At 44.5% G+C, this 17080-nt stretch overlaps 1 protein-coding gene across 1 annotated transcript; it reads left to right on the plus strand.

Moving 5' to 3' along the window:
* The first annotated feature begins 9979 nt into the window (after window positions 1–9979).
* Window positions 9980–16623, plus strand: slc25a23b (solute carrier family 25 member 23b). Its single transcript, XM_060045995.1, has 10 exons — window positions 9980–10999; window positions 11558–11681; window positions 11927–12014; window positions 12298–12409; window positions 13246–13404; window positions 13646–13798; window positions 14075–14188; window positions 14290–14457; window positions 14606–14756; window positions 15347–16623. The coding sequence occupies exons 1-10, from the start codon at window positions 10787–10789 to the stop codon at window positions 15517–15519; spliced, it is 1455 nt and encodes a 484-aa protein (XP_059901978.1). The 5' UTR covers window positions 9980–10786; the 3' UTR covers window positions 15520–16623.
* The last annotated feature ends 457 nt before the right edge of the window (window positions 16624–17080 follow it).

The raw sequence follows: 17080 nt of genomic DNA on the forward strand, positions 1-17080 counted from the left end.
TGCACTGTCGTACTTTTTTTTTTAACTAACAAACAGATCTACATATCTTTATATCTACATAAGTATTTTTGTATTGATTGTTTTGAAGTGCAATTTAAGATTTACTCTGCAGCTGATGATCTTGAATCAATCATATTTTCCATGTGAAGTAAAATACACATTTTATGTCGACTAACATGTTTTTTGATAGATTAAACAAAATATCTGAAAGCAATTTTTTTAAATATTTGCAAGTGCATGTAGCCACACAGAGTATACCTTTTGCTCTGCAATTCGCTTTTGAAAAGAGATGAGTTGTCATCTGACACAAGATACTAGTATACATTTATATAGAATAAGTGGCTTGTTCTGCTCAATCAAGTAGCAATCACGTGGACGCTGCGTACTCCCCGACAGCCTCGAGCCCGAGTGGACCTCCGGCGAAGGGTGCACATGACTGCCGTAGTGGACTCGTCCAGAGGCCTCTTACATAAATGAGGCTAGGGTTAATTGTGTGCCTTGCCTTCACCAAAATATGTCTCACGAAATGGATTTAGCTGACCTTTTCCTCTTTCTAGAAATAGGTAAGTCATTGATACTTTATATCATATGATTGATTATAGAGCGATTGATTAAAGCGATTCGAAGCAAGTGATCAGCTCTTAGTAATGGTGGCGCCGCTAACCCGTCTATATACAGGACCCTGGACCCTTTAAGTTCAGTGCATCGACAAATATTCCTATGTAATTGAACACCATTCAGTTTTATATTTGTCCTATTTGCTACAAAGCAATCATTTGTTTATGTCATGAACTTATATCTAATGTTAAATATGGTGAGAAATAATCAGCAAAGTGGGCGATGTGTAAATCCTCCATGTTGGCTACGTAATATTATTCTTAAATCCATACTTCTTTCTCTGCCCATGAGCATCATTTATCACAGAGAATAACAGTCCCCCCCATCAATAGAAAAACACAACATACCATGTTTTAAAAGGCTTTATTTATATTAGAAGACTGTTACAACATAATGTTCACGTTTTTACAGTTCTTTAAAGCAATCATAAAAAACAAACCCATTAAATTCAGACATGTTCACTTGTTTGTTCAATAATCATTATTTTGGTATCTCATTGGTCTTTCATCTTAGATATCTTTAATTTAAATTTAAGAGATAATTTCTGTAACCGTTTCTGACCCGTGATGTTGAATCCAGATCTATCTAACGTGGACGGTCCATCTTGTGTTAAGGAGTTGCATACGCATGGATATCATTGACATTCAGCGTCCGGCAAGTTGACAGCATTATTCTCAACCCACCGACAGCGATGAATGTGAACTAAAATCCCGCTATGATATTGAAACACAGATCTTTCTCTATTTTAATGTATTCTCTTTTAATTCACAAAAACTTAAACTCTCCTTCAAGAGAAAGAGAGCATGCAGACCATATTACCCGGTGTTGTAAGTTTCTAGTGAAGCACTTTGCTTACATCAGAATCAGACTAAAGAATAAAAATCATGCCATCAACAACACAGAACTGTTTTATTCTTGCTTCTTTTGTCGGTTCTTGGAGGCTTTGGGCTTCTTGCTGAATATCGATGTCTTCGTCGAACATTGAAACCCAAGGGTACACTCTCCGCCCGATGGTTTCTCTGAGTCACAAACTCACCGACAGCGTTGAATGTTCCCCCAAGTCCCAACCCCTCCCCCCCATTAGCGTGTTGGAAACACCATAAATATGTGAATATGACCCAGTTGGATTCATATTCACTACTAAGTTGTCCGGTTGGAACCCCTTCTTGCATTTTGGACCACTTGGTCCTTAAAGGTTTTTAAAGTATGTAAATCGAAAAACATTTTGATGAAAATATGTTTACTACATATCAGTGAGCTGGCACTGGGGCTAATGTTTAGTGAATATTGAAATATCTGGAGTTAAATATACGTGTGTGTGTGTGTGTGTGTGTGTGTGTGTGTGTGTGTGTGTGTGTGTGTGTGTGTGTGTGTGTGTGTGTGTGTGTTCAGAGAGAAGGTAGGTCAGAGCACAGAAGTAGGGAAATTATTGAAGGAAGGGGGGAAGGGAGGCTGTCTGGGTGAGGAGAGTGTTGATCGATTCCAGGCTTGGTATGCTCAGACATGCTGAATGGTAAAGTCAAAGGTCAGCCGCTCTTGTTTCCTATAAGCAAAGGCGCATGTGTTTGTGTGTTTCGGTGCATTTGCATGGCTAGTGGTAGCATAGTACACATACCAAAACAAGTAACCTCATGTACAACATGAAGACTAAACAAGGAATACCTTAGTTTGCACGGTGTCTGGCGTCGATGTCTGTTGTTGCTGGGGGCTGAGGACCGACCAGCTTGTGACAAAACCAAGCATGTTAAACACAGAGAAACCCAACATAGTCATGACCATCAACATACATGCACTCATAACCAAACACCGATATAACATCAACAGAGGTAGTCTGCGTCGAGAACAACATGCACCGCTACTTCAGTATCAGCACGTAGATATAGCTGTGTACACACAATTTCAAGGTCAAGTTAACGTGCGTTGTTCCCAGTTTCAGAGTGCGTCCATACGAGCCTGCCAATGCTGTTGATTCCTGATGTTTATCCTCTGATCACGGAGACAGCGTTATAGCCACACCACTGGTCTGTTGAACCGCGTCTGAGCAGCAGCACGCATGAAAGCGTCAAAGCAGGGAGGAGGGGTCAAGACAGACAACTGAAACTGAAAAAGAAATGCCCCCACTAACCCCCCGGGACTTGAACCAGTGACCTCCCCCTCGGTGAACGAGTTCAAGGGAGGCACCGCCGTTAACAGGGAAGCTTTCTGTGGGCTGGTGTGTGTGTGTGTGTGTGTGTGTGTGTGTGTGTGTGTGTGTGTGTGTGTGTGTGTGTGTGTGTGTGTGTGTGTGTGTGTGTGTGTGTGTGTGTGTGTGTGTGTGTGTGTGTGTGTGTGTGTGTGTGTGTGTGTGTGTGTGTGTGTGTGTGTGTGTGTGTGTGCACATGAGTATAGAGCATGTCTGGATGTAATGCTATATAAGTTAGAAATTAAAAGATTGTGTTTTTTAGCACTACGCATAAGACACATTTCAGTTTGTGTGTGTGTGTGTGTGTGTGTGAGACGTGTGTTATTGATGTTTGAGCTGGATGAGTTAAGTTAATGGTAGTGCTGGTATCCCTTCCCCCACTAGTGTCTGGCTGACTGATTCTACACCAAGCTACCTGGGCCAGACTGGATCAATAAATTAATATAATTGTAATTTGCATTTTTTGCCGCCGACTCAGGTCTCATATAACGTATAGACAAACAAGACACATGCGCACCCCCCACACACCCATCAGCTGCTACTAAAGCAAGCATGTAGGTAACATTGATCACACATCCAGAACGCATTGATAAAAATGTCCTGATGTGTGAGGATGATGACAACTAATACCCCACATCAAATACACCATGTCAAAACACATGTGCACTCCCTTCTTCCATAAAACAAATCCTGCAAGAAGATATAAAAGAAGATAGAGCTAGACACACACCCTTACTTCTGTGCTGCACCTCATTGTGAATGAGGAGAGTGTAGCAAACATGAGAAATAGTTAAGAGAATGGCCTTGTCACTTCTCAGGATGCATTATATCATTCTAGTGCAGTCTCTCCCTGTCTTGTCATTGCATCGCGTAGATAGTGGTCAAAGAGCAGTGGACACATGTCACATCAGCTTTGTGTCAACCGGAGGGAAGCCTTCAGGTGGGGACCGATGTCAAACCCACTCCTGTCTCGTTGCGCTCACAGTCAGCCTACGTGCCGCACAAAGGACAGAACCTATTTAAATAAATCCCTGGGATTATGGGTGTTCAAAATAAGAAAAATAAATATAGCGCACCAGAAGACATGGATGCAACTTACCAGGTGCCGGAGCCGAAGACATGGATGTGCTCTGCTTGCTTCCCTTACCATGCTCCAGCGATGCCTTACCATGCTCCAGCGATGCCTTGGGTCTTTTTTGTCTTCCTGTGGTCGCCGTTGCATTAATTGTAACTGCGGGTTGTCTGGTGTCTTCTCTTTGTGCTAGTAGCTGCTGGAGAGTGAGAAAAGTGTGTGTCTGTGTGGGTGTGTGTGAGAGACAGCAAGAGGGAGTGTGAGGAAGAATGAGAGAGAGAGAGCAAACCGGGACACCCATAGACGGTGTCTGCGTGAACATACAAATTGTGTGTGCTGCTTGGGTTTTTCTCTCCAACCCCCTCTGTTCTCCCTCCCGCTCCCTCCCATCCCCTCCCACCCTTCCTCTGAATGGACCCCTCCTCCACCCGGCGGTCTGGCACTCTCCTGCCCTCTCACCCGGTTTGTGTCTCTTCCACCTCATTTCCCCCCCTTTCCTCTCACTGCCACCTTCAAATTTAATTTAGGTACAAACTCTGCATCCCTCGCTCACATGATATGTACAAACGCCTGCATACACATACGCACATACTTGTTTTTGGCAATAGGCATTATTTGTTTGATTTAAAGTAGAATATAGGCCTAGTTATGTTTATATAGGTTACTGTGATTGAAAGTATTAGAATTATCTATGCTATTGTTACTACTAAAAGACTAAATCAATGTTTCCTCAAAAGGCATACTGAAAATAGGGATACAACAATCTGTGTCTCAGAGCAGATTATGAGGACATTTTCCTTCTCCAGACGATATCTCCTTTAGTTTAGCTTGCCACGTCGAGTGCCTGGAGCCCATTTTCCGATAATTTTGAGTCGAAGAGACGAAGGCGACGATTTTTGAGATTGATCCAGTATTTAGCGCGAACGCTGAAGCCGTACGTAATCTGCAAAAACAGGCTGCAATGAAATCCTTCGGGGTTATAGCACCTTCCAATGTACACCCTCTAAAAGTGAGTGTTTTTGCTTCTGACAGGCTCAGATTACTTGTGGCGCGTTTCCACTGCAGGGTGCGGAACGGATCGGATCGCAAAGGTGCGGGTCGGGTCGCGTTTCCACCGCCAAAAGTGGGCGTGACCCGGACTTTGCCGTACCCGTTCCGGCCCCATTCTCGGGACTCCTCCGTTGGGGTACCGCAAACGAGACGAGACGCCTGAAAGGGTCCCGTGAAATTCTAGCTACACCCCCCCTCCGTTGATTGGTCGACAGAATCATCACTTCCGGGTGACGCGGGGATAAAAACAAACAGTAGCCTCGAGGTATTATTCTTTACAATTAACATGTCGCATAAAAAGCTTGCTTGGCCGAACGAGGAGGTGGAGACGTTCGTCTGCATTCTTGGGGAGGAAGACGTTGTTTACGATGTTTACGTAGCTGCCGCGGCGATCGACATCCGGCCTACCACCAAGGGTACTGTCGGCAGTGGAAACGCGACCTCGGAACTGAGCTGGGCTTTACCGCCCCCTCCCTACCGCACCTTTGCGATCCGATCCGTTCCGCACCCTGCAGTGGAAACGCGGCATTATATTCTATCATTATGGAAAGGTACCCTGAAGATAAGTAAATCAAACAACCTTTTGCTTGATCAATGTTTCTTGTTGTGTCCAACAATACCAATCCATGGTGTCTCTGAACTCATTGTGCCTTGTTTTGTTCCAGGATACTTCCCTACCGTCATTCCAATCTCAACTCTCCTTTTCAGCCGGGTCATTTAGATAGCCCTGAGCAACGCTTTCCTTACACAACAAACTCTTTTACCCCAATGCTCACTCACGTTTCCACAGTTCTCTTCCTGCAACGACTAAACTCAACTCTCATTGTGCAAGACTTGGTCAGACACATTCACAAACCCACCGTCATCAAGCCAGAGGTTTTTCTGTAGGGACCCTTTCCATAATGATATTATCTAAGCATGTCAGTGGCAAAAACAAGCACTTGTAAAGGACGTACAAAGAAGGGCACTATTGCCCCAATGGAGTACATTGCAATATTTTTTTCGCGGAATACGGCTGCATCCTTCACACTCAATACTGGAAAAACCTCAAAAATCATTGTCTGCATAAGTCTCTTAGGAAGAAAAAGAAAAATTGAACAGCTATAAGTGACAAGCCTTACACATAAGCCTTGTGAGAAGTTAGGAGCTCAGTCACAGACACCAACACAGAGGGGCCAAGAGAGCTGGTCATGTCTGGGGACACCGACTCAGCCTAAGGTCTTCTGACGACACTCCTCTTTACTCTGACGAGTAAAGCTGAAGAGGCGACCACAACCCGTGTACGAAGACCTCTAAAACACCGTGGTGGCGCGGAGCCGTGCCGATTGGAAGCTCAACAAACACCCTCGCATAACCAGAGATTTAAACAGTGCTGAGAGTGCGGCCCTTGGCAGCATCACTATTAAACACGGTTCACACTGCTGTTTGGACTTGGATGCCCGTACCAGGCACAAAAGATGCAGCCTCACCTCTGACTCACTAGGTTGAGGAGGGGTCTGGAAGGCCATAAGAGCTATATCACTCAACTGAAAATAACCACTGATGTTCTTGGGGTGGAACGCAGGATTGGGTCTGAACAACATGGAAATGCTTTCCTCCTTGAATACCAGGCAGCTCGGGCTGACAGACGGAGGACCAACCACCTGGCGGGTTTGGCAAAAACCAAGGCCAGTAAACGCCGTCTTAAAGGAGGCTCGAGAGGGTCCCTTGATATCCACTACAAAACTGAGGAAAGATCTGAGGCATGGTGTTAGCATGTTGGAATCGGTTTCAGACCCTTCTCCATAGGGACTGTGGCGTGGTGGGTCAATTAGCTGAAGCTACGGGAATGCATACACCACAGTCACAGCAACAACAAAGAATGATCCTGCAGGGTGAAAGAGAACCACCTTCTCTGTTGGTGATTCATCTGGACACCTAAGCCATCCCGAGCCTCTGCCAGATCAGTCTGACAATGTCAGAATGTAAAGGCCACTCATCTTTGTGAGGACCGACCATGTGAGGTCCCCGCGAGGCTCTGGGCACCCACAACATGATGCAGGGATGGGGGCTCAGCCGGTTCCTCCGAGCTCGACCACTGCTGGGTGGAGGGTAGAGGAGGGCACTTCTAGCCCCACTGTTAATGCTTACCACTGTCTGCCATCTCTTCTGATCAGAAGGTAACAGCTGTACACCAGGGGAGAGAAATGTAAAGGCACTTTCATCAAGGTAGAAAGTTCCAAATGTATGTTTGCAGCAGGGGCCTCGGCCACTCGCCTCTGACAGAGCGGAAGGGACACGTTCCCCCATTCCAGGTCCAATGACAGAGTGTACGGCATGGCACAGCAGGATTGGAGTTACAATCCAGAACAGCCCAATTGACGGTGAAGCTCAAGAGAAAGAGGTGATTATCACTGACTCAGTGGCTCAGAATGAGGAAATCGTCATGAGGAAATAATCTCATTTTTCCTAGACGCCTCATCCCTTTCTCAGCCTACTTTGAGAAGGTGCGCGGTGCCAGAGAGTAACTGGATTCGTAAGCCACATCCATGAAGGCAAAGAGTGAAGAAATGTTATTGTGCTTTGAAAATAGGGACATGGAAGTAAGAATCCTTTGAGATCCAAGGATGTGAACCAATCTCCCTTTCTTACACAACACTCTGATAGAGAGATTTCTTCATTACTTCAAATGGGTCTGATCTTCCTTGACTTCTTGGGAAACATGGAGCAGTGGGAGTGAAACCTTTGGCGCGATAGGGACAGCTGTTCCCTAGACTAGGGGGTTGTAACACCCTTTACCAAGAGGCGAGCCACCTCGGCTAGAACCAGACCTCGCGATGGGGTCCTGTGGCGTTGGTCCCCGTAAAGGGCAGGGGACGATGCTAGGACTGAATGAGCTATCCCGACTTCAGTGCGTTGCCAAAACATCTGCGTAAAACGCATCACCAACACGTATAGCAATCTGAGAAAGGGCAACCAAACAGCTGAGGAGTGCTGGTGAGGAACATGCCGTTTTCCTGGACCCTACCGCCCCACTGGGTATGATCCAAGAGGGTCATCCCTTGAAAAGGATGGGAAAGGTTGTCTGCAGACGGAACAACCCCAGCAGAAGACGATGGGCCTTAAGCTTTTCCTCGTTATTCGTTGTGCCAGTTGTTCCCGTGCGCATTTATTGAAACGTTTTACCTGTTTATCAGTGTGAATCAAATTGGGGAGAGGGAGGGGCGTCGCGGGGAGATACATGAGGGGGGGTTTCAACTGTGGGTTAGGGTTAATGGGTGGTATTCCAGAGAGCGTTTCCTCCGTAATCATTTCTTTCCAATTTATTCAAAGTAATTATTAAAAATAGTGCTCTCAATATATTTCTCGTTGATGTTACGAGCCGCACACAGGGGAATCAAGTGAATTTATATTGCCAATCTCTGCAAAACCAACTAATTAGCAAACTTTTCTAACCGTTTTTACCGTTCATTTTTTTGCCACTTAACGCTGACAATCTAGCAATTTATTACCATTACGTGTAATTATGTTCTCTTCAAAGATGGCTACACTATATTCACATTGGTTAATTAGTTAGTTAAGGAACAGGCAGGAAGCCTCTCACCTGATAACATTAGACTCAGAAGCTCAGCTGGACGTTCCAGCCCAAGCGCACTCATATATATCCATGTTTGTATCTCCAGCCTTATTCCATTTGACGTAAGTCTATCAGGAGTTTATCTGATTTGATTCATTAATGATCTTACGTGAGGGTCTCGGCCCCAGGCAATCTACCCGTTGCTGCTAGAATAGTTCTCCCCCTAGGCTCCCTCTGTGATTGGATAGGGAAATTATTTTCTTGATTGGATAGTCAAATTACATGCCATTATATACCCATTGGTTATTCAGGCAAAGCGTCAAATGTGGGACAAAAGTTTGGTTTCCCGTAGGTTTGATATGTTATCATAGATTTATTATAGCTCTAAACGTTTTCCTCTACAAAAAGATATATGTGTAACTTCAAACCTGAAAAACCTTTAATCTGTAAACACTAATTAATTATATTTGTTCAAATTCTTCCATTTGAATAATTTCACGCAACATGTTTTCACACATTCACGTATGGTTAAACAGAGCTACAATACATCTGACCCTAATTTGATTGCATAGCATAGATAACATTAATAGCCTATCAGCCTCATCCCGAACAAGCAACCTCCGCTAGCCAGTCTTCATAAGTGCAGAATAAGCAACCGCATTGTGATTTAAATCAATAGACGTCTACAATGAGGCCTAGTTGTGACCCTTTTGGCCTTCCATACGTGACCAGTCACGCCGCCCCTTCCCCCACCGAGATCTTTGGCTACCCCCCTGCTTCGATGCCTCAGCTTGTGGTCGTCATCAGCATCGTCTTCACGGTCAAAATGGAGATATGAAGCCAATTGAAGATATGATAATGCTTTCGCCTGTGTTTATGACTAATATATCCAAGATGGGTTAGGGAAAACGGTGAATTTGTGTAACCATAAATCTTGCCTAATGTGACATGGAAAAGCTGTGTTTTTTTAATAAGCATTATTTAATCTAATCAGTAGACCTTAAATTATCGTATATTTGTGTCAGTATATTGAAGAAGAGGTCACAGGTCAGATTTGAGAGACACCAAGATTGTTTACAAAGCAAACAACAACCTACAATCTACCTGAAGTATTAATGCCACCCTTTGGGGACGATAATCTTTTAATCTAATAACGGAAGTCCCAAGAAGGCCATTGTAGGAGGAAAAATCGTACTATAGCGCCCTCTATTGTCGCTCAGTGCTCCCTACAGCTCTGACGCGCATCCAGTAGATCATCGGCAATAAAAGCCTACGATGTGATGTCATTAAATGAGTAGCAGTCTTAAATTGTCTCCCTGCATTAAACAGTGGAAGATCATTCACGCCATGTAGTTAAATTATCTGAATACATTGGCTATTTTTGTTGTTTTACAGCGAGTCAAGTCTGTCAGACTAGCGCGCGTCGAGCCGCGCGCCTGCTCATCCGATCCCATGTGTGCTGAACGGACGCTTTCCACGCGCCGCGTCACTGCATAATCCACTCGATCGTTCCTGTCCTCCGATAAGCCAATAAACTCTCTTTCCGTAAGGTCATTCCGCACCTTCCGGCTGGAATTAGTGTTTATACTGTCTAGACATCTTCTGCAAGTGTAATTTATAGATGTTTGAAGACTGACAGTATAGTCAAGTTTCGGATTTGGAGCGCGAGGACAGATGTGTCACTACTGCGGGATAAAATGTTTCGCCGGCGGGAAGCTTTACTTAGTTTTACTTCGTTCCTCGAGTCCCCTGGATCATTGTGCCGCCGATACCAGCCATACTTGTACGTTAAATGAACGCATGGTGATAAAATGATACAACTAAATACGTAAGGGACGAGGTCGACAGAGCTCAAGTGATCAGTTGGACCTTGGTGGCATTAAGCCTACGAACAGGTAATTTAATCAATTGATAAGAGCAGCCAACCAAATACATCAGGTGTTTTTACTTTTATTTTTTACATCAACTTTTATTAGACAGAGATTGGCCTAGATGTGTGCCAAGTGAGAACACCAGTTGCATAATCCCATCCACCGGAAGATCTGACTGCGTACAGAATGACAGGGCATTTAAATATGTTATAGTCTGACTCTTTATCAGATTTTCACAAACCGGCTTTTACGGGGGTGTCGACACACACACACACACACACACACACACACACACACACACACACACACACACACACACACACACACACACACCCATCAACCCACACACATACCAACACACACACACACACACACACACACACACACACACACACACACACACACACACACACACACACACACACACACACACACACATGGGCGACAACAGGGAATGGTTGTGCCTGGGTTGGACCCAGACTCGCTGTCAAGAGAAGGATGAAGGATGTGTGGACCCAGAGACAGATCGGGGGAGCACATATGCGGAACTATTCAAACAGCTTGACCTGAATTACGACGGGAGAGTGGACATCAATGAACTGCGGATTGGACTCGCCGCCCGCGGATTACAGTGGGATGATGCAGAAGAGGTGCGTGATCACGTTTACTATTATAATACATGCTTACTAATATAAAGTTATTGATATTACACTGTAGCCATCTAATGTGGGTTGCATAATAAACTATTAAAGCTTAAATAGCAATAGCCTTTATGTCCAAATGTTACAAAATTGCTTGGCCTCAGGCTAAATGATGCATGCAAACAGGGGAACTTGAAAGTATGCAGGAGATAGATGCATGGTTTAATGTTTATTCTCAGTAGTGGCAATTGTTAAGACCACATCTGGGTTGTGGTCAGTGTTCACACTATGGGGGAGCCATGAACACATGAGGGGGACAGGATCCACTGTACTAACGTCTGGGGGGTCTCGAACATTATATAAAAATGAAAATATCATTCAAACAATCTTCTTTACTTACAACTAAACGTGTTACATGTGTAAATAAAAAAGGCAGTTTATTAGGAGAAAGACAAGATAATTTTTTATCGTAAAATCCACTTCAATCCTAGTTATTCCTTGATGAGGCTCAATAAATGAAGCCTGGTTCTATATTAATAACTGCCCATCCTTCTTTTTATTGGACAGATTGTGCGACAGGGCGACAGCAACCACGATGGCACGCTGGACTTTGAGGAGTTCTCGGGGTACTTACGAGCTCATGAAAAGAAGCTGTCACTCATTTTCCACAACCTGGACCGCAACAATGACGGTGAGCACACACTTCATAATTACAGATGGAACAAACAAGCTGAAACAGTGTTTCTTAAACTAGTTTTACCAATAGACCCATGAAGATATATTTTCAGCCAAGTACCCATTTCACCAGTGAAAAGATGTAATGTGCTTTTCCCATAACTTGATCTTGAAATTGAGATAGATGGATAGATCGGTTTTAGCTGGATACAGACCATACCAAGGTTAATTATTTCCCCCATGCCTTGTGCCTTGCATTAGGACATATTGATGTGAAAGAGATTCAACAGTCCCTTCAGGGCCTGGGAGTGGAAGTCAGCATGGAACAGGCCACCCGGATACTGCGGAGGTGAGAGAGAGAGAGAGAGAGAGAGAGAGAGAGAGAGAGAGAGAGAGAGAGAGAGAGAGAGAGAGAGAGAGAGAGAGAGAGAGAGAGAGAGAGAGAGAGAGAGAGAGAGAGAGAGAGAGAGAGAGAGAGAGAGAGAGAGAGAGAGAGAGAGAGAGAGAGAGAGAGGTACACAAATATATGAACCAATCCAGAGCTTAGAGAAGTGATAGTAGTTAGATAGTTGATATACATTCATATACAATGTGTTATTCTTACCTACAGCTTGTTTGTGTATTTCCCCCAGTATGGACAGAGACGGCACGATGTCAATAGACTGGAATCAGTGGCGAGATAATTTCCTGTTCAACCATTTTCAAAACCTGGAGGAGATTGCCCACTTCTGGAAACACTCACATGTTGGTCAACCACTTTTGTACACCAAGACGTTATATTTAGTTTTTATTGTCTCTCCATTAAAGGATTGTAATGGTTTGTCAAAGCGCCAGGTTAACTGTTGACATTGTCTATGTCCAGATGTAAAACCTCCAGGATTTTTTGTTCAACTCACTCCTCTAGCTGTTCACTCGCATTCCCGAAACTGTACAGTTGGCAAGCAATTGACATCCATTATAAACCAAAGCACTCTTTTCAGTCAAATCAGTCACCGATTAAACTTCCCCTTGCTACTTATTGAAATGTTGCACTCCATTCATGATTCAGTTTTATCAAACTGCCCCTTACGCAGACATTATTATGGACCAGAATTGTAACTCAATCTCTTATGTCGTTGACCGTGCGCAATCGCAGGTAAATAGGCTACAGAATCAAAACTTGTGGATTTGTTTTTTGTAGCCACTTTTCGAGAAAGCTACCTAGCGAGGGCAGTTAAGTTAAGTTTTGCAACCCGACAACACTGCAAGAGAGTTGAACAAAAACCATGGCTGATCTTCATCTCGACATAGACATCTGACGTCAACATTAACCTGGGGTCTCAAACCTGCCAAACCCTCTAACTGGCAGGGCATTTAAAAAAGAAAAATCCCTTAAGCGTAACATCTGTAATGCAGTACAGACGTAAATAAAGACGAGCGGCAGAACACCTGCACAGCAGGTTCTCTTATCAGTCCGCAGCTTTGAAAAGTAGGCATTTTGCGATGTTTCTCATCTCTGTCAAACGGTTATTTGGGAAGACAATGAAGTATGCTGATTTTAAATTGAACCAATGTATCAGCACCAGTGTGATGTCCTCTAGATGTTTAACATCGGAGAACATCATACTGTACCGGATGAATTCAGCGAGCGAGAGCATCGCTCAGGAACGGTGTGGAGACAGCTGATGGCCGGGGCCTCGGCCGGGGCCGTGTCGCGGACAGTGACCGCCCCTCTGGACCGACTCAAGGTCTTTCTGCAGGTACGATCGTGACCGCTTGTTAGACCGACGCTGGTCGAGGCGAATGAGTGAGGCTGGGATAGTTGGCCTGGCAGGTTGTTGTCAGTAGAATGTAGAAGTAGAATGTGGAAGTTATTTTGTAATGCTCTACACAAATAGTAGGCAGTTGTAGGATCAGCCTTTTGTCTATCCTCCTCGTTGTAATGTGATTCCCTTTGTCCTTAACCCTACGGTTGATCTCCATTCTCTCTCTTGATTTAAGGTGCGCTGCACAACTTCCAAGAGGGTCAGCCTTTGGGCAGGGTCTAAAGTGATCATTCAGGAGGGAGGTGTTTTCTCACTCTGGAGAGGAAATGGCATTAATGTCCTCAAGATCGCCCCTGAAACAGCGATCAAATTCATGGTTTATGAACAGGTGGGGGCAAAGAAAACAGAACTTGAAATCGAATGAGGTGAAAACAATTGACAGAAAGGAGGGTTATTGCTTGCGATTCAGAATGCACACGTTAGTGATTATTTCTTTAACATTTTTCTTGCTGTTTATGTCTGTAGTATTTATCTAGGAAGATATCTAAAAGCCTTCTTTCTACAATCTTTGAAAAGTGTCAAATGAAAACAATGGATCACACTGGGATTTAATGCGTTCATTCATTCTTGATATTCTCCGGCCTCTTCCCCATCCATCCTGTAGATCAAGTGCCGAATCCGGAGTAGTCGCGAAGGGGGCGCATTGAGGGTCCAGGAGAGGTTTGTTGCTGGATCCCTAGCCGGAGTTTCCGCCCAGACCTTAATCTACCCGATGGAGGTTTATCCTTTTTTTTCATTGTTTTACGTATCATCTCTCTTTTGCTGAGATCCACACATTCCCTTCACCACCACCTGATTCCCGTCTCCTCCCTTGTGCAGGTGTTGAAGACTCGTCTCACACTCAGAAGGACAGGGCAGTACAGAGGGATCGCCGACTGCGCCGGGCAGATCCTGAGAAAAGAAGGCGTGCTGGCCTTCTACAGAGGGTACCTGCCCAACATGCTGGGCATCATACCGTACGCCGGCATCGACCTGGCAGTGTACGAGGTGAGCAGCTTGATGTGTTTGAATTGAGTTTGGCTCAATCAATAATTCTATGTTAACAATTATACTGAAATATGTCCCACCTTGCTTCGCCTCACCACTGCCATTATCAATCCATTGATCGGTCCAACTTAAACCCACACCCCCAAAGACCCTGAAGAACGCCTGGCTTCAGAGGTACAGCAAAGGCTCTGCCGACCCAGGAGTGCTGGTCCTGCTGGGATGTGGGACAGTCTCCAGTACCTCCGGACAGCTGGCCTCCTACCCGCTGGCCCTGGTCCGAACGCGCATGCAGGCTCAAGGTGAGGCCGATGGCAAAGCTCGCCTTATAATACGTTCATGAATACGCGCAACACCTGACTTGTTTTGTGAGATTTGCTGCCAACCTAAAGGAAACGATAATCAAAAGGTTTGAAACGTAAGACCTTGAATGCTAAAGATACAGTGAATAGTGAAAAGTAGCATCTCAACGTGGAGCCTTGAGGCTGACTGAACCTTCAGTCATCGTTTCTCTGGCGCACCCCTCTTCAGTGTGCAGTGTCAAGGCTGTGGCTCATCAGCCCTGTTCTACGAGGGTTTCTTACCAAATCCTCAAACATTGTTGTCGACATTGTGATTATACTCACCATCCACTCTTGCTCTAGCGTTTGTCTTCTGACAACTTACATTACATTCAAGTTAGTATTCTGTATAAAATACTAAGTATTTTGTATTAATTTTTTGTAAAAATACCTGGTGGTAGCTGCATGTTAGCCTTAAATGGTCTGTAGAAATAGGGTTGGGGTGTTTTATCAGACCCTGCCAACCTGAAGTTCTATGAAGTCGAATGTCCCCATCAAATCACTCAGCAGGGGAAGCCTTTGTGTAACATACTCTTTCCTTTCTCCCCAAGCCACATGTGAGGGTCAGCCAAGACTCTCCATGTTGGGGCAGTTCAAACACATCATGTTCCACGAAGGCGTGCCTGGGCTGTACCGAGGCCTCGCGCCCAACTTCCTAAAGGTCATCCCTGCGGTCAGCATCTCCTATGTGGTGTATGAACACATGAAAAAGATACTCAACTGATGGACGAATGGCAAACAATAGTTGCTCGCTTATTAGGAAGAATGTCTCAGAATTCTGAATAATGGGATATTGACCTAGACAGTTTCAAACCTCGGGATGCATTTTAAACATGAATGCTTTGAACTGCAAGTGCTTTATCCATTCCTGATCATTCTGCTACAGTCGCTTAACTAGGTTGGTCATAAATGCATGGTCTTTTAAGATTATTATGAAAAAAATTCTAACCCTATGGGAGCTTAAAGATGCTATGAGTGGTATTATAGTTTTGTGACCTAAACTTGATTTCTGTAGATGCTATATTGGCACACATAGCCATTGTAAATATATCTTCAGATTGCTGTAGCATCAACCATCAATATCACATATTAGTTGAATGTGCATGTGACCATATGTACCACTAAATGGTCATCAAGACACTTCGCGGACCATCTTATATGCAAACAGCAAAAAACAAACATGCATGCAGTGGCTGGGCAATATTTGGCTGCTCTCCTTTTGTACACAAGTGTAAGAAGGTCGTGGCTAGTGAGAAAGAGTCAGCAGAGATGCTTATGCTTCCACAACCTGATCGTGGGTTTCTTTAGCCAACACAAATTAACACAAAACTTGAATGGTATCCGATGGAAAACCTATGATGAAATGCACAAAGCCACTCTTTTTCTGAAATAATAACTACTATATTTGCTTAAAATATTAAAAAGATATTTATTTAAAATGATTTTTTCATTATTATTATTGTCAATTTGTTTATTTCAAGAAAGAAATCCCATGGAAATGAATTAATTAGTGATGAAATGGCACAGATAACTATATTGACAATCATATGGAAGATATACCATGTTTATGGGGAACAGGACCAACTTGTTCCAGCACCTGCACCAGAGACATGCAGGTGTGTGTAGCAATAAGAGATGCAGACGCCAGCTCAAGCCACAAAGCGCCTGAAAAGAAGCAGGTCATTCCTTATGCCAGGAAAAGGTTTGGTGGCGGGCGACCACAGATGCAGTGACACATTACATTACAAAAGATATGGTCAAAAACACACATTTGTGTGTCCCATCCTTTACTATTCCTTCAAGCGACTGCGTGTGTGGGAGTGTGTGGATGATGGCTGGTTGAAGCAGGCTCTCGTGGCCGGGTCTGAATGGACTCTGGGGCAGGTGAGGCTGCACACCTGGTGCACATTGAACAATAATGTGCAAAGGTGAAACCAGCCATCCCCAAGCAAACACAGACACTCAGGGAGGCATCCTGCATGGCGACATGCAGCACCAGGCCTCTAACGCCCTTTATAATAAACCGGTCTCAACCCCAGCAGCGCTCTGCGTCTTTCTGTTTGGAGCAGCAGAAGCCCCCCAGGTGGAGTGTGGCGTCCACCTGGGGGGGTGTGAACCCACACACTGCTACAGCGCGCTAAGAGGATGCAATTCACTTAAAGTTCCATCCAAACCCTATATGTATAGAAGCATGCTCTGTGTCTGTCTGACAACCATTAGAATGGTTGAACACCATTCTGCTCTGAGCAGTGCACACCTCCCCCCAGGGAACACTTATCCAGTTT

The sequence above is a fragment of the Gadus macrocephalus genome, chromosome 2 (assembly GCF_031168955.1).
Source record: "Gadus macrocephalus chromosome 2, ASM3116895v1".
Lineage (NCBI taxonomy): Eukaryota > Metazoa > Chordata > Actinopteri > Gadiformes > Gadidae > Gadus > Gadus macrocephalus.

Bases quoted from the DNA above. Each gene is read 5' to 3' on its own strand.
- slc25a23b (XM_060045995.1), top strand. From the start codon at position 10,787: ATGGGCGACAACAGGGAATGGTTGTGCCTGGGTTGGACCCAGACTCGC. The intron at 13,405-13,645 runs GTACGATCGTGA...TCTTGATTTAAG, and splicing joins GACTCAAGGTCTTTCTGCAG to GTGCGCTGCACAACTTCCAA. The intron at 13,799-14,074 runs GTGGGGGCAAAG...TCCATCCTGTAG, and splicing joins AATTCATGGTTTATGAACAG to ATCAAGTGCCGAATCCGGAG.